At 43.3% G+C, this 25305-nt stretch overlaps 1 protein-coding gene across 2 annotated transcripts in view; it reads left to right on the top strand.

Annotated features, from left to right (window-relative positions):
* The window catches only part of LOC147035292 (myomesin-1-like), a 95513-nt gene that overhangs the window by 16781 nt on the left and 53427 nt on the right, over nt 1-25305 (top strand). Inside the window, exons 2-14 of one of the 2 annotated variants that reach the window (XM_085896528.1) lie at nt 7341-7427; nt 10393-10545; nt 13265-13442; nt 13679-13836; nt 14125-14217; nt 14359-14447; nt 15708-15755; nt 15863-16024; nt 18069-18230; nt 18551-18692; nt 22093-22292; nt 22501-22545; nt 22654-22778. In XM_085896528.1, coding sequence (XP_085752654.1) covers nt 7393-7427; nt 10393-10545; nt 13265-13442; nt 13679-13836; nt 14125-14217; nt 14359-14447; nt 15708-15755; nt 15863-16024; nt 18069-18230; nt 18551-18692; nt 22093-22292; nt 22501-22545; nt 22654-22778 — 1590 coding nt within the window. In that variant the 5' untranslated portion in view covers nt 7341-7392. Of the gene's footprint in view, nt 1-7340; nt 7428-10389; nt 10546-13264; nt 13443-13678; nt 13837-14124; nt 14218-14358; nt 14448-15707; nt 15756-15862; nt 16025-18068; nt 18231-18550; nt 18693-22092; nt 22293-22500; nt 22546-22653; nt 22779-25305 lie in introns of both variants that reach the window. The other variant, XM_085896517.1, reaches the window with a different exon arrangement.

Raw genomic sequence — 25305 nt, 5'->3', positions numbered from 1 at the left:
CTGATTATAAAAAGCGTCCTTCGTGAGATCACCGTTTGTCATGGTGGGGGCATATGCACTGATGATAGTTGCACTTTTGTTTTTGCTGATTGGGAGTCTAACAGACAGCAACCGCTCACTTATTGCTTTCGGTACGCTTGACAGGTTATTCACAATCGTAGATCTTATAGCAAAAGCGACCCCGTACATCCGTTTTTCGGGTGATGGCAAACCGCTCCAGTAAAAAGTATAACCGGATGTATTTTCACATATTTGACCAGTGTCTGCAAGTCGGGTTTCACTCAGTGCTGCAATATCGACACCATATCTATCAAGTTCCATTCCAATAATAGCAGTTCTTCGTTCCACAGTTCGTTCGCTTTGGAGAATTCGAATATTCCAAGCTGCAAAAGTCATAATTTTCTGTTTAGTTTTTATTTTCCTTGTATTTCGATCGCAATAAGAGATAACCCATCAGCCGCGGTTTGCTAACCGGGTTCAGTGGAACAAACAATTTTTGGGACACCTTTTCTAGTCCTGTCCCCAGATTGGGGAGAGCAGTGTCCTCCCTAAATAGGGCTGCTCTGTCGTCTGAGGTGCTGCCGGACTGCCTTATTGCTCCATGGTAAGCAGAACGACCAATATCCCAGGCCGCCAACGTGTCGGGTTGTGATTACGACTTGGACAATATCCGTTGCCTGACGCTTCACCACGCCCCCATCGCCGTAGGACTTTTTTCTGGTTGAATTCAACATCTGTTTCAATCGCATCAATTTTGTTCCGTCCGTGTTGTTGTTGCGTTACATTCATGCAAAAAGAGAACCAATTCCTGCGCAGTGTATTGATTAAAGTGGTGTAGGGTTGCTCACGTCCTACCACACTCACTCGGCTTCGAAATCCCTTGTCTGTTGGCAAGCATAGCAAGGCGACCAGGGAATGTTTCAGCTGCAGTGGATGACCATCGTGCAAATAACTGCTGCATGAACGCTCTCTGTCTGGGCTCTCCACAAAGCCTTTTCGCAGCACCCAGTAGATACCGTGGAATTTGTTTGCAGTGGATGGCCAGTTTTGACACACATGGGGTCTTACCGCCCTTTAACAGGTCTTATTTTTAGTCCTGCAGGGTGTCCACTCACCCACCTCACCAGGTAAGCCTGGTGGGGGAGCGGGTTTAGTCGCCGACCACCCGAGCATGAGCAGGTAGTACCGGATTACATGGTTACCGATATCAGGATATAAATCCCAACCTGACAAAATATAAATAAACTGACCTGACAAAATATACTGTAAAAAAAATAAACATTATATACACATAAACATATTGTTGTGGTTACCAAATTCGCAAACCACCATTCAGGTCCCTTAGGTGAGATATCTCCGTAAGTATATGTGTAGTTAGGCCCAAACCCGTTGTCTAGTGGGAATACGTGTCATTTATGCGTGCTGCGACTCTTCAGGATAGCCGTTTTTCTTTTACTATCTTTATTTTGGACCAACCGCCATTGTTACCACCACCAACCACAACATCAACCACCCACCGCGGCGCCGCTTCACGTCACACCTCGCAACCGTCGCATCGCCACCGTTCTTGCGCCGCTTGTGGGTACCGGTGTTGGACTCGTGCAGGGCGCGCGCCGAACAGCGTGTACAAAACCACGGATTTTCAGCTCCAAAAACGGATCAAAAACGACACACGCCCACTTTTGTTCCGTCCAATCGGTGAGCGAGGGGTGATTTGGCCCCGCCTCCAGGGCGTTGGAGGGCGGTTGCTATATGCAAATTTATGGATCAAAAAGCATTCACGCCCACTTTTTCTCGGGCCAATGGGGAGCGAGGTGAAAGGTCGAAGGGTGGGGGTCAAAGATGAGAGAGCGAAGCCACGGGGCTTATATAAGCGACCGCGTTCGTCAAGTCAAGAGAGTTAAGACTTCGCAGCCGGTGGAGTTGGGAAGAAGAAGCAAGAAGGAGTTGGTCGTCATCGTCGTCGTGTGCGTTGGAGTCGGAGCGAAGAGGATGGAGCTGTGGAGAGGCGGCGAGGGCAGACGAGGGGGTGCTCGCGTCGTGCCGGGAGCTGCACACCAGGGAGGCCGACAGCGCGACCTGGTCGAGGTGGAGACGCTCGTCGCGGGACTCGAGGCAGAGTAGAAATCCTCCTTTCCCCCGAGCATCAGCAACCCCCTCCTGTTTCCCCCCGCGCTGAGATAGTGCGACCAAGGGGGCCCCTTTCCCACCCCCTACCAGACACTGTCCGCGAGGCCCGCGGAGTTGAGGCACCATCGCCGCTCCGCGTCTCATCACCAGACGGGTAGGCCCGACCCGGTCTCGGCCTCAGGCCCGCCTCATCCTTGAGGATGTTCTTTTTCTTGGTTTTGGGTATGTGTTGTCGGCGCCGTCTGTGAAGTAAAATTGTATAAGTGTTGCCGTGTGCTCGCGTAATCGGTATTAGATCTGCATTGTCGCATTTGCTTTTTGTCTTCCTCTTTTCTATGTGCTTTTGGTGGAATTGAATATGTGTGCTTTCCGTTCATCGCGAATAAATGTGCTTTGTGTTGAACTGTTTCCCGCTTCGCTTCGTCATTTCTTTCATTGAATCCTCATCTTGCTTCACGTAAAGGGTTGGTAGTGGGCTGAATACGCCCGATAATTAATCGAACCGTCGAGGCCGACGATAACACCGCTCGGTTATCCCGATAGTACGGAACGGGTCGCTTAAGTGGCCCGTGTCCGAAGTCGACCTGCGGCGAGGTGCGATCGCTCGGTCTACCCTCCGTGTGGGTACTTAGGTAGGTCGAATTTGGCGAGCAACCCTATCCCACGCGGGGGCCGATTGGCTCGATCGCGGTGAGACCGAAAGGTCCACCCGTGACTGGTTCCCGGCGTTAGTCCGAGAGAGTCATGACTGGATTGTCCGTCCGGTGGGCGACGTGCCACGATTCGAGTTACGTGGCCGTCAGCACGCCGGCGGGCGCGAATCCATAACACTGGTGTCAGAAGTGGGATACAAACCCATCGCCCTCCTCGCGGCACTGGTATCGGAGAACAGGAAAACGGGCTCTCCTGTCTCCAGCTAAATTCACGGGAATCAGTCCAGGGGTGAGAGAAGCGACCCCCGATTCCCTCCAAATTACGAGCGAGCGAAATTAACCCTTTAAGAGAAGCAAGATGGCGTCTCAAGGCGAGCGGGAGCCGGGGGTATTAGAAATGGATGTAGAATGCATCGGATCCATGGCCCAGGATGGAATGCCCGTGCAGGAACATGAACTCGTCCAACTGAACCCAGAGCCCGAAATAAGTGCGGCAGCGGCCGCGGTGTATGACATCTCCCCTTCCCCCCTCCACCAAAACCCTTCCCCGATCCCTGCCGAAACGGCTCACCCAAGCGCACCCGACATGGCCCAGCTATGCGCCATGCTGGCGGCAATGACAGCGAGAATGGATGCGAATACACAACAAATGAACGAAAAGATGGATGCAAATACACAACAAATGAACGAAAAGATGGATGCAAACGCAAATGAATTTATAAACGAAATGAAAAGCATGGGCAAGCAAATGAGGGAAGAAACGAAAAAGCTCCGGGGTGAGACGCAGAATATGGGCCGATGCCTGCAGGCGGGCATGAAGGCCGTGACCAGGGAGCTGGGAATGGCGACTCCACGTGTCGGAGCGAACGAGCTGGGTGGGGGTGCAACGGCTGACAGGCCCGCGGTGGAGGCGGGTAAAAAAATAATTCGGGGGGCGTGTTGGGCGAGGGTCATGACAGAAGAATCGACGGTGACCAAAAGGGAAAAATTAAATGGGGAGACCAAAACGTGTGAGACGAGACAAGAGGTGACGACAACGGAAATAATAGTTGAGACAAGGGAGGTAAAGGGTGAAGAGTTGGCAGAGACACGGGAGACAGAAAAAATAGAGGGAAGACAACACGATGAAGACGGGGTAAGTGACGCGCGCACACACACGGAGGTAGTGGAGGACAATGAGGGTGAGCTGGTGGACTGGGTGGAGGCCCGGTGCGAGCAGCGGGATAGCCTCCTCCAGGAACGAGGGGAGGGAGTCTGCCCCCTTGAGGTGAGTCACGACCAGGTGAGTTCGGTCGTGCTTCGCGAGGTTGAGGGGACGAGTGCTGTGGACAGGTGCACGGAGAGCTTGGGGGGTATAGAGGCCCCGGAGACCCTTGTGGGGACACGAATCCCCAGTGTGGTTGTCCTGGTGTGTATGGTGCAAGGTGTGAGTAAGACCCCATGTGTGGAAGCAACCCCGTGTGTGAGTGGTGTAGTGGCAAGTGTGCCAAAGGGTGTGCTTCCCAGCACGCCGTGTGTGGATGAGACACCGCGGTTGAGTTCCCCCGCGTGTGTGAGTGAGGCACCGCGGGGGAGTGCCCCCGCGTGTGTGGGTGAGGCACCGTGTGTGAGTGAGGCCGTGTGTGTGGATGAAACGGCCAGTATGAGTGAGGCACCGCGGGTGAGTGCCCCCGCGTGTGTGAGTGAGGCACGGAGTATGGATGAGACACCGCGGATGAGTGCCCCCGCGTGTGTGGATGAGGCACCGCGGTTGAGTGCCCCCGCGTGTGTGAGTGAGGCACGGTGTGTGGATGAGGCACCGCGGTTGAGTTCCCCCGCGTGTGTGAGTGAGGCACGAGTGAATGGAGCACCACGTGTGAGTGGTATGGGTTATGCAAGGGAGACCGTGTGTGTGAGAGAGCGGTATGTAAGGGAGATGTCGGTCGGCATGCGGGAGCACGCAGCCGCGTCTCCCGGTGTGAATACAATGGAGTGGAGTGTGTGCGTTGTTACACGCAGGTGTGCTTGGGTGGAATGGAGGCGACGACGGCGACTTAGGTAGGTAGGTCTTACTTCGGTAGGTCGAATTTGGCGAGCAACCCTATCCCACGCGGGGGCCGATTGGCTCGATCGCGGTGAGACCGAAAGGTCCACCCGTGACTGGTTCCCGGCATTAGTCCGAGAGGGTCACGACTGGATTGTCCGTCCGGTGGGCGATGTGCCGCGATTCGAGTTACGTGGCCGTCAGCACGCCGGCGGGCGCGAATCCGTAACAATATATATATATATATATATATATATATATATATATATATATATATATATATATATATATATATATATATATATATATATGGATCCTGGTGTTGGTGCAGTGGTTAGGGCATTGGCTTGGGATACAAAAGGTCCTGAGTTCAAGCCCCGTTGGGCCACTGAATTAATACACCAGGGGTTTGACTCAGCCTGTCATCCTTCCGAGGTCGGCGAATTGAGTACCAGTGTATTGGGCCGGTGTATACCCCGGTTAAAATAGGTGTACCATATCCCTGTGTCGTAAGAGTCGACCAGAGTTGCGTCAGGAAGGGCATCCGGCGTAAAACCTGGGCCAAATCATTATGCGGATCATAACGGATGATCTGATGTGACGACCCCTAACGGGAGCAGCCAAAGGACGAACAACATGTATGTATGTATGTATATATATATACATATATATATATATATATATATACATATATATATATATATATATATATATATATATATATATATATGTATGATTCATAATGGGTTCTCCAACCTCTTACAATCATGCAAATTTTTTTGATTGCCTCGACATTTCAATCAAAAACACGTGATACATGCATCCATTGACTTTCCTCAGGAGTAAAAAAACTCCTTGATTTCCCTCCTATATAAATGCTAAATTGGGGGTGGGCTATGCTAGATGACCAATCACAAAGCAGTGTTACAGAACCTCGTGCACAGCAGCCAATCAAACCTGGGGGTTAACGGACCAATGCTGAGCCATGATAGCAGCGTTAATGGTGGTATTCTGGTGACCACCCCAATCAGCAATTATCACACGTGCTAATATGTCCATCCTGTTCTCTCTGTGGGTCATTGCTGCCCTTGCACAGCAGTGGAGTGTCAGCCTGTGGTGAGGCTACCATTTCTTTCATCGGAGGCGCGTTTGACTTCACTGTGTGCCTTGCCTTTTTTGTATACCTTGTCGAGGCTCATCTCAGAGCGGAGACACAGCAAGCACAGCAAGGGGGGCATGAGTCAAGAGGGGTGGGAGTGGGATTGCTGATTATTTGGAGTAGTTTGATTGATCTGTCGTTGAAGGAATCTGTTTTTGCACCTGTTTTATGCAAAGTGATAATGTTTGCTGATTTCCATGCAGATGGCAGATGACCTTGAGACAATGAGAGGGTGAATGGAACCGAGAGAGAGAGTGAGCAAGAGCAGCAGAGCAGTATCACTTATTTAGTCTGCAATTATTTCGTCCATTATCACAACCAATTTTGACACTTATTTAATCCGGACGATATCTGATTCTCAAAACCGAAAAAAAATATTTTGATGATATACTTTAATTTGTCTGTTAGTGTACATCGTGAAAAATCGTCTCATAATGCATGACATCGCTCCAAGTTCCTAATTTGAAAACTTATCGCACTTACAAAAGCGATGTACACAACGATTTGTAGCTTTGATGAACAGGCATTCGATAATATGAGTAAGGAAAGTGAAAAATATACTATCGTGAAGAAATGTTTGCGCCTGTTCCAAGTCAAGGTAAGGTTGATCAGGCCAAAAAACATGGCGGGCAGTTTCAGACCCCAGCGAGGTTACCTGGGATATGCCTTAAGACCCAGAGAGCAAGGTGGCCGATGATTGCCTGATGAAGGATATAATTAAATAAGGCCGTTTATTATCTTCAGAAGGGGTGTTTTAACAAATCCAAACACCCAATTTTCACACCTACCCTTCCTTGGCGTTTTCTTAGCATGCATGCAAACTTTCAGGCTGCTAGCTTCTGTAGTTTTGGAGTTATGGAGGAGACACACTTGCGTGCACACACACACACACACACACACACACACACACACACACACACACACACTGGGACAGACATAATACCACACACATATTACAACACACACACACACACACACACACACACACACACACACACACACACACACACACACACACACACACTGGAGCAGAATCCAACATGAGCACGTTACACTAAAGAGCAAGTTTCATGGTCATGCTAAACCACAGCTTTTCAAAGCAATTTCCATCTATCCTGGCCTGATGGCCAAAATGTATGGTCTTCCAAAAAGCTGATCTTTCTGTCCTGAGACATCAACTGCAAGACAGGGTCAACGGAAATGCAAATTTGTTCAAAAAGTTGTATGCTGTTGAGTGACACCGATTAACAAGAAGGGATCCAATAAGTATTATTATGCATAACCCATGGTATCATTATTATTGATGGTGAATTGGACTCACCATTCAATGGAAGGATGAAAAGCTTTTTTTTTTTTTCTTTTTTTGACTTTCCAGAAACGAACGACATTAAGATACCTGTCAAGAAGAAAGGGCGTTATCCAGAACAATGTCTTCAGTATGCACGAAGCGTCAACGTACATCGTAAGTACCTCGACTGCCCTGTATCCTGCAATGAAAAGTTCACTTCTATACTCCTGTTAAAACGATCTGCTTTCATTGGAATGGGTGTTTTGTTGATTTTCTATGCTTGAAAAAGTGTGGGAGGGGTGGAGGAGGGAATTTATATCACAATCTCATTCTGGTGCCTCACGTGCAGGTGCTGCCATTAGCTCCCCCTTAGTATGTGACCTATTGGACACTGGGATCAATTGAAAATGAGAGTCGTCCTGCCATTTGGAAGATGACATTTGGCCCACCATGTCTGCACTACTTCAACACCCAATTAAGATTAATTCAATTTAATATCATGTTAAATGTACTTGGGGGGGGGGGATGGGGTGCAGGAGTGAATGGAAGAGGTGTTGGGATGACAACAGTTGGCAGGCACAGACATTACATATATATATATATATATATATATATATATATATATATATATATATATATATATATATATATATATATATATATATATATATATATATATATATATATATATATATATATGTGTGTGTGTCCTCCATAATTCCGAAACATTGATACCGAGCATCCTGAAAGTGCACGCATACTAAGGGAACTCCAAGGGCGTGCATGACTGAAAATTGGGTATTTGGGTAAATTTTTGGGAGTAGGGAGGGGAAGAGGTGGCAGTTTGGTGGGAGGTGTGAGGGGAAGTGGTTCGGTGGGAGGAGGGCGCAGCCTGGGCTCAAATCCCGACCCAGCTATAAACTATCATCCCGGTGTTTCACAGGCAGGGTGATTCATCAATGCGTGCCATCCCACATTTGGATGGTAAAGTGGGTATCCCACTCTGTTACAATAAGTTGGTGGATTTTAAACATCTGTGCATTTCTCAAAGAGTAGGTGAGCTATCGCCGACACCCTGAATGAATTACAAATTTCTGCTCTCATATTAGTTGAACGTGAGGCCTGGTCAATTGGTTCGAGAAAGACCTGGGTTGGCCTGCTTACTTCAGCTTTTTCTCCACCCTCACCTCTTCCCTGCCCTCACTCCCACCTTAACCTTGCCTGACCAGCTTCCCCTGGCCAACTGAACAAAAATTTGGAAGGAATTGTGACCGTTAAAGAAGAAGAAGAAAAATAACATTAACCCACCACCATCCACATGATGATTGTGGACATGCACAAACACATGACCGCACCTCTCTCCACCCCCCCCCCCTCCGGCTGCTCCCACAGGGAGTGCGTTCCTGGTCAACAATATTTTGGAAGGATGGGGGTGGTTTAATGGGTGTAGAAAAGATCATGTCTTTCGATGGGGGATGACCTGAGTTCTTGAAGACCGGTAGGGATTAAATGAGATTGAAGAGAGTATGGTCGGTGGTTCCACAGGTGTGAAAAGAGGGGAATAAATAAGTGGAGGTGAGCAGTGGTTCTGGATTTAGGCAGGTTTACTCGGAGGCGGTTGCAAGTTCCCTCACATCCATTAGAAACACATTAACACAATGTCTGGTGTTTGCTTAATGGTGAAGATGGCTGGCTTAAGATATTAGGGTCTTGAGTTCAGTCCCCAGTTTAATCGTTGAATTCACACCAGGTGGGGTTGACTCAGCCTGTCATCCTTCCAATGTCAGCAAAATTAGTACCAGCTTACTGGTAACAGGGGCACTGCACAGCCAGAAAATGATGCAGCCACCGCGTGCGTCTTGCAGATACTTGGGGCGGACAGAGCATGGAGAGGGCAGAGGGTGCAAGACCAGAAATGAGCTTCAAAATGACCAGCTTCAAAAAAATCCCCGATACAATTACCCACTTATCTGTAATTAACATCACTGCAACCTTAACCGATATCAAGTGGACCACACCTCACACAAAATCACAACAAAGAGGAAAATTAATGAAACAATTTGCACCGATCACGTTCTGCCTGCAGGAGCATTGAATCCACCAAACCAGAAGCCAAACAGTGGAAAAAATATTCCATCGTGTCTTTTATGAACACGAGGAGAGTTTATCGTCAGCACCCAAATCAAATTTCCAATTTATAACCAAATCACTTTCAGTCATTCAGGCCTGGCCATCTTGTTTGTGGACGATTTTGGGCAAAGACTTTGCAAAAGCCAAATTTGGAGCAAAGGTGTGTGTGTGTGTGTGTGTGTGTGTGTGTGTGTGTGTGTGTGTGTGTGTGTGTGTGTGTGTGTGTGTGTGTGTGTGTGTGTGTGTGTGTGTGTGTGTGTGTGTGTGTGTGTGTGTGTGTGTGTGTGTGTGTGTGTGTGTGTGTGTAATCTCCATATGCGAATTTCAGAAGGTGAAATGGAGCCTTCCCAGGTCTCAAAGTATCCACCTCCGTGTGTGTGTGCGCATGCGCACTGTATATGTGTGTAAGTGTGTGTGTGTGTGTGCACGCAAGTTGCTGCTGGTGGCTGCTAAAGGGATGGAATGGAGACCTGCAAAGTCTCAAAGTTTCCACCTCTGTTTTGTGTTTTTTGTGTTTGTGTTTATTAATTTGTATGCAGCCTGTGGCTGCTGGCTGCATCATTTTCTTCAGGCGCACCTGTACTGCTGATGCAGAGACCCCGTTACAAGTAAGCTGGTACTCATTTTGCCGTCCTCGGAAGAATGACAGGCTGAGTCAACCCACCTGGTATTAATGCAATGGAGGAAAGGGGCTCAAACTCAAAACACTAACATCTTAAGACAACAACCCTAAGTATTAAGCCAACACCAGGCATTGCGTTTGTGTATTTATAAGGGATGTGTGGAATACGTATTCATACTCACAAACATAGAAAGGCACGAATACTCTTATACACATGGCATATACAAACAAGTAAGCACACCTATGTGCACACCTACATATACATGTGTGTTTTGCAGTTGAGAAGTTTTTCCCAAATCTTCTTTTCATCTCGCGCAAGGCACTTTTCCACCATCAGACACCATGTGTCTGCACATCAATGAGATGTATGTGTCTCGTTTACAGCAGATCAAGGTCTGCCTTTCAATCGGTCAAAGCCAGCACGAGGATGTCCCGTTCCTTGCGCAGCCAGGGGTTGTCATCTCGGAGCAAAGGGCACGCACGACGACACGCTGACCGTGAGGAGGACGTGCCTTATGTGATCCCCACTTTTCGCAGCAGGTCAGTCATAACTTACCAAACCTGGAGAGGCATTCATAATAATATGGCAATAAAAAGTAATTTTGAGGACACATACAGGGATTGGGTGGGGCCTTGGTAAATTGACAGAAAATGGGATAGAAGTAAGTTTTGTGTTTTGGAAAAGAAAAGGAGGTTGGGAAGAGAAAGGGATTAATAAAAAGCAGGGTTGGAGCCATGTGCAGGGGATATTTAGGGTGATGAATGGAGAATAGGGTGAGGAAGATAATTTCTCTAATATTTTGTACCAAGCATTTATATCGCCTCTTACTCAAGGGATGTGGTTCAAGAAAATGGAATACAGCATGGGTAAGGTGTACTTGCCTTATTTGTGGTGACGACTGTGGCCTGCAATCCTAACATTTAAGGACTCAAATTTGGTTAAGGGCATCCAATTAAGGATTTGTATTCTAATCCTCGAGAGCTGTCCAACAATATTGTACAGAAATAGTGGACTTACCTTTGAGCCGTCTAGCCTGGGTTTGATTCTTCATCTGATTATGAACTGTCGGAATAGTGATTCACAGATATCGTGTTGTTATGTTTCTAAGTACCTCCGTGACGACTCGAGATGGGCGTTAAAAGGCTGGTGATGAAAATGCAGTGTCGATCACAGCTCCCTAACCAAATGCCCTGTTTTTCAATGTCACCAAGTCCATAGAACAATTGCTCCTATGTTTATTTTGTAGTTTTATTGAACACAACAAACTTGTGTTGTTATGAAACTTGAATATGTAATACAGGCACAGATATTTTTTCACGCCACGCCATCAGCATACAATAGGAAACTTGCTCAACATAGCCAACAGTATTTATGTCCTGCAAATGAATGCCAGCAGAGAAAGGAAACCTCCCACCCTGCCTTGTCAACACAACAACTAGGTGTGGAAGGCATTCGAGACTTAAATCAATGTAGATTATACGTCGGGACAAAAAAAACTTGACACTTCGATCGAAGCCATATTGGCACTCGTGAATGTGTTAGGAGACGAAACTGCTGGACATCTTTGGTATCGACTGACATAAGGTTCTGCTGCCATGTCGCTTGAGGTCGGCTTTAGGTCTTTTACTTTGTCGTCAGCTATTTTCCTGAACCTCCCACAAGCCGATTTCATCATTATATCCATCCTTTTCCGAACACACATGGACTCTAAATGGGACAAACAACTAAATTGTCCACCTTTTACGCTCAACTTCAATCTGTCGGACTTTCCCTTTACCCAACACGTGTAAGTTATTGTCCCTCTCTTTCTGTTAAATTTCCCAAGTCTTCCCTCCAAACTTGTCTACTTTATCGAGCCTTGCTCGTACCAACCTGAACCATTTGCTCATGTGTGCCAAATCCATTCCACATTAACGTCAATTGTCTTCCCCCCCCCCACTAATTACTAACTCCATTATCACCATCATATTACCTTCATGTAATAACATCTATAGCATATCTTTTTACAACTAACTTACAATATCCAATTTTATCTATGTGCACAAAAGGTAGGTATGTCACAGGCACATGATAGCTTGGACGAATTAGTAAGGCAAGGCTTACTGTTTTCAAAAGACAGCATGTGATATTTAACATCTACAACTTCAATGTCGACTTTAACTACACAATCAGTAAGAATGCTCTCCTCCAAAGTATAGCTCCCCTAACAGGTCGTGCATGAGCATACATTTAGTCAGATTCGACTCCATAAGGAGAACAATTGCAGGATCAGACAGTTCAGCGGCAAACATGTTTCGCTACCAAATAAGCTATCCTGCCATCCATCAAGATTCAACACCTGGATTCTGCATTGTTTTTCTTATCAAAGTATTAACCACTCCTGACACTGATTCACTTATGAGATCAAACCTGATCCGGTGCATTTGTGCTGATAGATATATAATACGCCCAAAGGTGAGAAAATAAGTGACTGAGACTTCTTGAGGAAGATTACTTTTATGAATTGCTTTTGTTGTGTTGCTGCTGCTGTCATAGTTCCATTAGTAAAACTAGTACTTTCCAATTATGCGCCTTTATTAATAATTATATAGCACAATATAATTTGGGCTAAACCAAAATGATAAAGTTAAGCAACTTGTATTCCATTACAAAAGATTAATCAAACAGTGTTGCAACATCTACTTTGGGTCTTCAATTAGAATTATCTTATCTTTTTTTTTTTTCTCAAGGAAGGTCTGGCAGCCTGTAGTCGTCCGTCATAGTTTTCTACAAAAAAAAACCTCACATCAAGTTGGTCATTGCATTGAATTTGGAGAAAGTAAGCCAAGGATTCTGCTTAAGCATTAACAGCATCAAAGATGGACCAAGCACCTTGTTTATGGGGAGGGTAGAATGTGAAGTCTAAAAAAAGCACAAAAAAAATCCAGGATTGATTTACTTGCAATTGTTTTAACATCGCTGTATCATCTTCCAATGTCGAACCACACAATAATCTTGGAATGGCAAACCACAAAATTAATCTATTACTTTATCTGTTCAACAATGTGGTGCTCAGTGGTGGCTCCAAAAGTCTTTTATTAATTTCATGCATTTTGTTTCTCAAATAATAAGGAACCATCAGCTTCAGTGCATCGCAAGACAGAATAGTTAAAATCTCACTTGTATTAACTTCAGTTAGTGTCAGATTGTTTCACTACAAAGGAGTACATATTGGTAACCAAACGGTTCCTGGCATTGAGCATGTCCTGTCATTCTCAGGAAGAAACTACCAGTGAATGTGCATGAGCGCCGGATGTGGGGGATGTCCTCTTTGATGGAAGACCAGCGTCGTATGCGGATCCTTTTTGCTAATGAACTTGCTAAGATTGAAGAAGGTGTACTGAAGGTGCGACACATTGTACTTGAGCGGGCTGAGATGAGCGAGATGCGCAGAGAGGTGGGTATGTGTGAGCCGGATCTTCTGACTGAGCATACTTACTATTTAACACGTGATCATGCTTTATGTTTGTATAACGCAGAGTCATTTATTTATTGGCATTGGAGACAGTAATATTCACCATATTTGACTTGCACTGTTATTGCCGAATAAGACCGTTCAATATGAATATTGCAATGCATCGTCTTCAGCTGAATGCACAAGACTTATCTAACTGAGCTCTTTGTGTGGAACAGATCCGGAAGAAGCTGGAGTATCAAAGAGAAATTATTGAGGCGAGGCTTATCCATGCTCCCAACATTGGTGTACCTCTTCGCTCTCATATTGTCTGGGAACACACGAGTGTCAAATTTACCTGTGTTGTGCTCGGCTTTCCTGAACCAAAAGTGACGTGGTAAGTGTGCCATCTTGCATTCTCATTGGCGCATGGGTAACCATTCAGATTGAACCAGCATCATGCGATGGTATTTGGGTTGAAATTGGCATCTTCTCATAGTAGTTGGTGATTTAAGCTTTTGCAAGTCCACATGACCACACACCACGTGTCTGGAGTTTTTACATCACAATCCACTGCATAAACAACAAATAAAGCAAAAACAAGAAATGAACCTGTTTGTGAAGGGGTTTTACACATTGCCATGGACTTTCATTGTGCAACCTCATCTACTTTGTCTCTGCGAAGGTGTAAGAACAACATATTGATCGATCCCAAATCAGAGCCAGGAAAGTTCCGGATTACAAGCGCCTATGGAGTGCACTCCCTCAAAATCGGCAGGCGAGTCGGCAAAACAAACTACCAACAACACAAATGGGAATTAATGTATTTCCTAAAGTAAAACTACATCGTTTGTGCATGATAAAGCATCATATAGTGCCTTGCTAAAAGTCATGTGAACCCTGTGCCTTTGTGTTACAGGTGTGAGGTGAGCGACACTGCACAGTACAGCATCTCAGCTGTCAATGACAAAGGGAGAGTTTCCTGCGAAGCCACTCTTGTGGTTAAACGTGCGTACCACCACTGTAATAAGATGGACCAATCACAAGGCACTTTTCCACCACCATTCTCTTCCAACCATTCACCAATACGTTTTTAGCCGTCGTTGGACTTTGTCTGAAATGGGGGCTTATGGATTTGGTATCGATTTTCATGTCCGTGCTGGCGTGCGTATATGCATGTCCGTGCTGGCGTGCGTATATACATGTCCGCAACCACATCTCGGACATGTATCGACCGATTTTATTTGTTTCCTGACACAAAGCCAACTCATAATGGTTTACATAAGCACATCATTTTTTATCGACATCAGCTCCAAGATGGCTGACTGACAGCCATTTTAGTTTTAAAAAACAAAACAAAACCTGGTGTCAAACATGTCCTCGACCATTTCTCAGACAGGCATTTATCAATCTTGTTCAAACTTGGTACACAGAGAATGAATGGTGACTTACATGAGCTCATCATTTTTTTTTTCGAGATCAGCTCCAAGATGGCGGACTGGCGGCCATTTTAGTTGTAAAAAAACACAAAACCTGGTGTCAAACATGTCCTCGACCATTTCTCAGACAGGCATTTATCAATCTTGTTCAAACTTGGTACACAGATAATGAATGGTGACTTACATGAGCTCATCGTTTTTTTTCGAGATCAGATCCAAGATGGCGGGCTGGCGGCCATTTTAGTTGTAAAAACCTTATGTTGAACACGTCCTCGACCTTTTCTTGGACAAGCATTTACCGATGTTGTTCAAACTTGGCAAACAGATAAGGAATGATGGTTTACATATGTATGTCTTTCGTTTTCGAGATCAGATCCATGATAGCTGACTGGTGGCCATTTTGTTACTTAAATGTGTCATCAACCATTTCTCAGACATGCATGGTCTGATTTTGTTCAAACTTGGCACAAATACAGCACATGATGGCATACACGAGCACCTCACTTTATTTTGCAATTTGATCAAAGATGGCTGACCTGTAGACTGGTGGCCATTTTAGTTGTACATAAATATAGGCTAGCCCTTTAACTCAGTACAGAAAAGTTACTAAAACAACAGGGATTTGACATTTTATATCTTTTTTACTTGTTATTATTAATATTATATAAGCCTACTCCTGCAATCTCAAATCAAATGTGATGACCAGCCTGTATACAGCTTGTGGGTGTTGTAATTATTAACCAGTTAACCTTTCCTGTGGTTATATACTGGAATCATGCATTACTTTCACTAACAGGTACTTGTTTGCACCCCTTTGCCCCTTTTTCAGAATTTAGGAGCACAGTTCAAGATTTAACCACTGGAAGTTTGTACGATTGTAAGTTCAGAGTTCCCAGAATTTTTACATTTTTTGTTGAAGTTTTTGAAGATGTTATTGGTGGTATGATGTATTGCATATTGTAAGTTCATTCCGTCTGCATCCAGGGTGGCTGCATATGCCATCAGAGGCTTACTTTGACATCAGCCTGCTTGGGAGGTTTCCTGTTTCATTTGGCCATGAGGGAGAGTCTCTGCATTTGGGTTGTAGTGTTCTGATACACCCTCCTGTACCTGATTACCAACCAAAGATCCAGTGGTTCAGAGATGGTGAGATGAACACATCCATGGTACTCCAAATATATAAAGCATAATCGGTACAGTATTACTGAACTCATAAAAAGGACAATTATACACCCTCTGACAACAACAGATCTACTGTATCTTTCACATTCATAGTTTTTGTTATCATACAAAACTTTGATTTTTAAAAAACATTAGGCATGGTTTTATTTCCTTCATTATGCCATATTTTTTTCAATGTCTAAGTACAACTTGCTATTGAGAAACTCTATATTCATATAAGTTGCACCAGACTATGGAAAATGCAAAAGCACATAACCTCCTCGATATATATATATATATATATATATATATATATATATATATATATATATATATATATATATATATATATATATATATATATATATATATACTGTTTATATCTGAAAGTTTGTAGAAAATCAGGCTCAGAAAGCCTTGATCAGAAACTATGCAAGCTTAATCAGTTTTATGCAAGGGAATTTGAGCAACACAGGCCTAAAATGAACCTACAAGGCCGAGGTATAATCATTGTTTAATACATAATTGGAAGACGTAGTCTTCTGAAAAGCATCAGGAATATAGCAACACACTGACTTCTGGGATTGACAGAATTTCTCGTCGGTAGAATACTTGCTTTGGAGTTCACAAATCTGGGTTCGATCAAATGCAGAATAGTATCATGCTTTGAATTGTCATCCTGGTGCTTTACAGACAAATGTTTTATGAAAGATTATGAAGGGATGTTAAGCTCCCAGTCCCATATGCTAGCATTCACTTGCAGTAATTAAAGATTCCATGGTGCGTTTCATAGAGTGGACCAACGTGTTCAGTCCAGTGGAAAAAATTCTAATCCATGCCCTAATCTACAGGAGCATTGATTTGTTGGCTTGATCATGCTCTCGTAGTATTTATTTGACCAACGTATCAAATTCATAATTACTTCAGCCACTGAAGATGGATGGAGGTTATGTTTTCACGGTGTCTGTTTGTCTGTGAGTAGGATATCTCAAGAAGTTATGGGCAGATTAGGACGAAACTTGGTGCACAGGTTGATTGTGTGACGACGACAAATTGTTTTGATTTTGGTGAAGATTCGGATACGAAAATTTTAAAAATATTTGAACTGATTCTTCACCATTGATAAATGGAGTCAAAAGCGATACATAGCATGACATTTCAAAACATTATGGACAAGTTATGACAAAACTAGGTGGATTTGTTGGTTAAGTGACGAGAGCAATCTGATTAGATTTTGGTTCAAGTCTGGATCCAGATCCGAAGTGTCAGTGGGATACAAAATGTGGACTGTTCAACTTGGCGGAGGTAAACTCTCTACCGAGTGCCGTTCTAGTTCAGCTTGAGTCAATTATGCATTACGTTAACAAATTTTACTGCCTTTAAAAATCCATGGAAAGTACATGCTCAGGGCCTCTTTGATTCACCAACTTATCCTTATCCCTTGAACTTATTGTGTAATTTTAGGTTTACAGGCTTTAATTTACCAGTAATTTCTGGAATATCTGAGAAGCTTCTTCCTGTCATTTTTTTCTGCAGTGCTATAAGGCGCATGGAGAGGCTTGTACATCACTCACGTGTAGAAAAACATATTATGAGACTTCACTGTACCTTTCGGCAGATTACTGAGACAATGCTAGACACTGGACGCTTCAAACACATTTTATGAGATATTAACCTCATCATCATGAACTATGTGCTCAGATGAGAATGCCAAACTCGGGATTGATTCAGTCTAAATATCATTGACTTAAGTTAAATTATAACATCAAAACAAGTCATTGTAACACAGCAATTTCCACTGTACACATGACACTGACCAGTGGCTGAAAACAATACATGAATATATTGTTGTGTCAAATTATTGACCACACTGGGTTAACATTAACATTTGAAATTGAGCCCCACAAACTAAGATAACTAGAAAGTTTACAATTGCAATAATAGGTTTTGAGTAGAACTAATCAAGCACTTTGCAACTGTTTCTCATTAATTGGCCTATCGTGAGTGGCTGCTACATCTGTGTTGGCAGGCATGTTGCTGGAACATTCTCAGTGGCTCACAAGCAAATGGGATGGAGAGCGAGCCTCAATAAACCTGCATCACCTTAATAAGGAGGATGAAGGGCTGTATTCACTGAGAGTGACTGCTGGAAAAAGCAGTCGAGAGTACAGTGCATACGTCTTCGTCCGTGGTATTGGTTGTAATGTTGACACGACAAATATCCTTTGTTTCCTTTCACATGTCTTTGTACAATTAGTCATTTAAACACAAAATCTAGGCTGATGGAAGAGCTCAAAGGCAGATGCCATTAATGGCAGTGGGAAGGGAATGTCAAGTGGATGGAATGGACAATGGATGAATCATCTGTTGCTGGTAAAGCTTAAAATTCTTGTACTCTTGCCAGATGACATCTGTTATCAGCTTCCACAAAGCCTGCATCAGGGAGGGTGGATATTTATCGTGTGTAAGTTGTGCCTGATGTGCTTTCTGTTCAAAATTCTGACATTGCAGATGCAGACGCCTTTGTTGCTGGAGCACCAGGTGCACCACTGGAAGTTACCTGCCAAGATATAAACAGAGACTATGCTGTAATTTGCTGGAAGCACCCAAGTGATGATGGTGGAAGCGCCATCACCGGATACTACATAGAGAGGTGGATAGAGTCTGCAGTGTTTTTTTTCATCTTGTTGTATCGTTTCCGCTTTGTTGGCTCTTCATGTCAGAGAATTAGAAGTTTAGTTGGAACAAACAGCGGGAACCCACGCCCTCGAGGTGGCAACACCCTTCTTGGCCCACTTTCAGTGAGCAATGTGCCTGTGGCATGGTCTTGGAAATCACTTTCTAATTTTTGTCATTTTTGAAAGAAATTTAATTTATCACAACATATACTCCATATCAAAAGATAAAGGAAAACTATTTGTACTACCTGCTACCACCAAAGGCGTCGCTTTTTCTGGTGCATGTCTATTTTGGGGGTTTGGTGACATCCACCCACATTTGCTCCATTATAACTATAGTAAGATTATAATTGCATGTGAAATGATTGTTCTATTTCTGAATATCAAAAAACAGGTAGTTATCGTGAACCAATTGGAGGAATATCCATTTATTATTGCAAGTACATATAAAATTGAGATTATAAACCAGTTCAATTATTGCGGAACCACGATAGCAAACAACAGATGGGGGCACAACAGGGATATGAAAATGAAATGGAATGGCAAAGAAGACATCCATGAGTGCAGGCTTCAACAAAGTTATGGAAAGAGTGAAGCATCAGTAAATCCATGAAGATTAAAATTAGTTTAAGCACACATTTTTTGGAGATTACAACATACATATGTTTAAACATGGAGAGTAAATGCAATGGCGTCGAAGGAAAATCCAAGCTTTTGATTTCGGGTGCTGTCATAAGCTTCTGCATTTCCCATAGACAGCCAGAGTAACCAATAAAAGTGTGGTTGAGACTGGGTACCATAATTGACAGAAGAACCATCCCCCATCGAAAACCATGGTCTTTCATACTCTCAAAGATGGATGGATGTTAAATTGGGCATTCATTCCGTCTGCTGGCATTACTCGGTAAACCTTAAAGAACGTACGGCGTCCTTCAGGAAGAGTTGACGACCTATCGTCGGTGCCATGAATAAATTAAAAATTCCCATCCTCATTGACTGCTGGGAAGGCAATGGCAAACCACCGAATATAACCATGCCAAGAAACAGTTTCGGCAGCACCAACGCTCTGTAAGCAGTATGGTACATCTTAATCTAATCAATAAGTCATTAAGGGGCAAAACCTGGGACAAATTATGATACTTGGTAAAGTGGAAACGTGTCGAAGTAGAGGGAGGTCGAAGTTAAGATGGACCGACGGTGTAGATGGTCATATGGGCATGCGAGTGAATGAATGTTGCAAAATAGCTCATGATCGTGTGGAATGGCCTCCTCTCATCATTGATGTCATGATTAATCAATGACTATCAGAATGGTGACGTCTCTGATATCTATGGGATATAAATGGATAACAAAAAATTCTGCTTCTTGCAGGAAAGGAGTTTTGAAAATGAAGGGTTTGTAGCAAGTCTTGTCACCATCAAACCTGACCCTGAACCCCTCCGGTACATGGATCGAGTGTTGTGGCACCTTGCAATACAAATATTTTCCCCATTATATTCTCTCCGCCATAAAACACCAAACATATGATTGTTGTTTCTGTGACATATTTATTTGACATCATGGGACACAGATGAAGTGCAAACCCCTGACATACAGTAGATAAATGTTGAATAATTACATGTTCATTTCATTGTGACTGATTCACGTAATGCTGCGTTGTGGCGAAGGTTTCCACATAGGGATCCAATGTGGAAGCAACGATCTCAATTCTGGGTATGTCCATCTCTTGCAGCAATTACCGAATTACACCGATATCACATCGATCATATGAGCACTCGATTCTGAGCCTGGAGAATGGCATTCCATTCCCAAATCAAAACCTGATCCAGCTCATCGAGGGTCTGTGGCTGTCTTGGCAAGGTTGGAAAGTGACAACAAATTATATCCCAGAGATGTTAGGTTGGATTTAAATCTGGCAGGCTAGGTTGTCATGAGGTTAATATTGGCACTGACAAGAATGTTTCTTGTTCTTATGGCCCTGTGAGCAAAAACATTATTGTGCATGAAAATGATTCCTGGACCATGATGAAGAATCGACAACACATATTGTTGTAAGATCTCATTCACGTATCGATTTTCCATCAGATTAATATGGATACGGATCAAGTTGATGTGCCAAATTTCAGCAATAACACCCACATCATGACACTTCCACGTCCAAAACTTGCGACTTCCTGGACACTGACCTGGGTGTATCACTCCTTGTGTCTCCTATAGACCTGTGCACATGAGACATAATGCCTTTTATGGATAAACCTGGATTGGTCACTGAACGTAACAGTTGCCCTTTGCCTCCATGTCCATCGGACCCACTGATTTGACCATTGCAAATTTGCTTGGATGTATTGCGGTGCAAGTCTTGGACGCTGAACAGGACAATGAGCCCTGTATCACTGAGACGCCTCAAAACGCCATTGATTCTTATCCTGTAGGGTCGAGGGGGTGTGTTTGCAATACTCTGGGCAGTTTGAAACTGATTGCATGGACGAGTCTTGCAAATGTATCAGTCCTGAGTGGGAGTCATTATCCAAGGATCTCCGCTTCTTAGCTTATATCTTATTGCTCTAGTGGCTTGATAACATCTTCTGAGGTCATGAACAGTTCTTCTCTTCACATTAAAGAGCCTTGCCACATAGCTAATGGAAGACCCTTCTTAAAGATGACCAATAATTTAATTCCTCTCATTTTATTATAGGTATGTAGTTGTAATTGATTTTTAAACAATGTAATCGGTGTGTTTTTAGGATGATACACATGCCGAAGTCTTGGAGAAATTGTTTGTAATTCACTGCGAATACCGCATAATTTGCTCAGAATAACACAAATCCAGTGATTGCATTTTGTCATAAATCTAAAAACATCGAGGTACAGGAGATGCACACGCTGGATGATCATTGCATGAGGCAATTACATTACGAGTAGACTTTCAATCAGGTGTTCTGCATATCCCTTGTGCCAAAAAGACATTGGAATGAATGCTGGAACAGTTCTTCAACAATTACATTTTCAGTTCTACACATTCGGTTTTTGTTAATGTGGAGAGTTTGCAAGTGATTACCCTCGGCTTTTAAAGGTTGTTTTTTTTTGACATGGGGATGAGGAATGACGTGGTAGAGTCAAATTCTGATTGAAGGAACACATCCATGAATTTTCTCTTTGGGTTGTTTAAAACTTATTCAAAATAAAAAAAAATAATAATTGCACAACAATACAGTAATATGGTCAGAATAACAAATGCATAACAAAAGAATAAAAGCCGAAATAACAAACAAATAAAATGGCTTTGCATTTATTGCTCAAGTAAAGTTTCTTTTTTTCCTGTCGACCTACAGTTTTTCACGAATAATTTTTTTTTTCTATTTCAATACTCTTCAGGAGGGAACAGGGCCACAATGAGTGGCAGCGCTGCAATACCACTCCAACCAAGCTCGCCCGTTTTCCCGTCACTGGTCTTTCTGAGGGCCGAAATTATGAATTCCGTGTGCGAGCCTTGAACCAGCGAGGCCTAAGCCGTCCGTCACGCGTCTCTGAGCCAATCACAACGCTGGATCCCACTGAGCAAGCACACGACAAACGTGCGGAGCCCCAGCAAGTATTGCACTTGCTCTCACCGGTTTTTCACACAACCAAACCTGTAGACTACACTTTCCACTGTCGCCATTTTGTCGTTGTTTCATTGCCTCCATCTCTCAATCCATCGAACTATATATTGTTAGAATTCTCGCCTTTTTTTTTTTTTTGTCCTGTGGTGCTGAAAAACAATGTCTTTTGTTTTTTAAACAGTCTCTTGGATTGAAAAAATATTGGCTTCTGAGGAAGAAATGGATGGTAAGTTACCAATCGTTCTCTAGTTTACTTGATTAGCTGTTGAAGATGACAGCAATTTTGAGATCCTGTTGAATGATGGCTGATTTTTATAAGTAACTTTTTGTTCAGGGACAGCAATTCTCAAGCCCCCTGTTGAGGTGTCAGTGATGGAGGCATCAAAGGATTACATTGTCCTTGGCTGGAAACCCCCAAAACAAGGTTGGCGTGAAGGTCTCACGTACTACATCGAGAAAGTAAGAGTCAAACGTGATTTAGAAAGATTACGTACGTTATTCCACAAAATCTGTGTACAAATCTAGGGAAACTTTTCATGCTCTTTAATCTTTCATAATTTAATTGTAGTCATTTGAAGGTTAATCATCTGTGTCGGATGCGGAATCATTATATTGTGTAATGTAATTTCAGACGACTATTCTTGTGCACAGTGATTGTAAAGAGGAATACAATGGCATGTAAAGCATAGTTTGGGCATGTGCTCTAGATACACTTGTGCACTTGATATGTGCGTGCACGTGTCAATGTGTGACTAGAAACACAAGGATTATTGCATAACAATGCAATATCAGACTCAGACGTGTAATGGTTAGAGTGTCCACTCTGAGTCTGAGAGGTTGTAGTTGATTTGGTCCACACAGGTTTAACAAAATAAGGAAACGCATTATGTTTTTTTTTGTTTGAACGTCATTTGTTGTAAATGTGATTTCGTGTTTCAGGAGACATTTGAAAACTAAAATAAAAAAAATCAACAAAATGTTTAGAAATGTTTTTTCACATGCAGCAAACTGCATCATTATTTGGTCACCGAAATAGGTGACCCTTATTATCTGTAATTCTGTCTGTTTGTTTGGATGTTTGTTCGTTTGTCATCAGCATAATTGGTAGTAAACGTGGGCGGATTTTGACCAAACTCGGGTGGAAGGTACACCTTATGACCTAGTGCTTTGGAAATTGTGATGGTTGCTAGGGACGCTTTGGTTCCCTAGCAACAACCGAAAAACCTTCAAAATCGGTCTCGTTCACGCGAAATCAATTCCGAAAGCCATTATCCCACGTAGGGTTATGAAATTTGGCACGAATCATCTACAGGTGATGCTCTATCAAATGTATTCCGGTTTTGTTATATATGGAATACTTTACCCGCAGCGCCCCCTACAATTGGGGTATGCATGAAAATTGGCGAAAATTGAAGGCCCCCTAGCGACCAGGTGAGTGCATCGATACGAATGAAACTTTGCAGGTTCATGGTACTCGATGAGAACTACAACTTTGCCTCAGGACATATTGACCGATTTCGCTTAGGTCAGGGGTCAAAGGTCAATTAGTGCAAAAATCGATAATAAGCGAGAGCTGGAGGTGCCTTCGCGCCAAATGCTACTCCTCCTCGGGTTATGGTCGGATGGTCATGAAAATTCACACTAATCGTCTGGAATACATTGTGCACAAACGATCGAGCCGGATTTTCAATTTCGATCTTTGTTCACCCACAGCACCCCGTCGAACTTTGGGGCTTTCCGATTTCAAACCGCATTTTCGGTACTTTTCATTCAAATGGATACCGAGTAGTTATCAGTAGATGGAACTGGATGAGATTTGATATGCATAATCTTAAGGTGATTCCCTATCCGCTATATGACATCTATTTTGCTCTATATCTTATAGTTTCCATGCTCGGCGACCCATCGCCGCCTACCGGCTTGTATTACATTTCGTTACTTTTTATTACAGTTCGAAATTTGAAAGATAATTTGTGGACATACTGAATAATTTGATTCAACCTTGTCTGCCAAAATGGATTCTACCATCTGATATTGGATAGCAAGGTTGCTTCATCAAACCCCACAACAACAGTTTTCAGTTCTAGACTGTCTGCGATAGCTACACTAAATAACAAAATGATGTAAACTGTTGACCAAACCGTTGATATCTACCTCGAGTAGATATCAAATCTTGGATAAATACAAATATTTCATAAATGCTAAAATATGATTGACTGTGTGCTACAGCCTTGCAGATGAAAATACTGCTCCCTGGAAAAACTAATGCAGGACATGCAAAACGAATGCTAATTTTTACGATGAATTTCTGATTGATTTTTCTATTTGAATGTGCAAATTAAATCCTGGGAACATTGACGATTTTGAGAGAAAATAATCCAATGCAGAAATAGCAAAAAATGCATTATTAAATTGTCCTATCAAATATAATCACGAAAATTCAAATTTTGAATTTTCACCGACCGTCTCCTCTTTGACTCCTTCCAACTTCCTTTCCCTCATCTCCCCAATCCCCCCACTTCCTTTCTTATTTCTATTATCCTCCCTTCTCTTCCCTTTTTTCCAATTTCAATTTTCTCATTGTAGCGACTCCCATGCATCTATTATATAATGTGAAGTGTGGTGTCTGTGCATGCATTTGCATGTTCACACGTTTGGCTGTCTCCCCTTTCCGGCAACTGCTTCCCACCTCCATTTGAAAAGCTCCGCATGCAGGCTAAGCTTAACATTCAAACAGAAGAAATGCATGATACCAAATGAGATACATTTTAAATGTATAATACGACATGGAATCACAGTTTGTTTATGAACAATGCATTAAGATACGACCTGGGATGACCGGATGGCCTCGAGGTACACGCACTCGCCTCTTAGCTGTCTAGCCTGGGTTTGAATCCTGACCAAGCTATACACTTTCATCCAGGTGTTTCACAGACTGAGTGAATCATCAACGTATGTGCCCTCTCTCCGATGGATGTTAAACTGG

Source organism: Eptatretus burgeri, chromosome 1 (assembly GCF_056783735.1).
Source record: "Eptatretus burgeri isolate ZD-2024b chromosome 1, Ebu_testis_v1, whole genome shotgun sequence".
Classification (NCBI taxonomy): Eukaryota; Metazoa; Chordata; class Myxini; order Myxiniformes; family Myxinidae; genus Eptatretus; species Eptatretus burgeri.
This window is presented reverse-complemented; position numbering and strand designations above follow the sequence as displayed.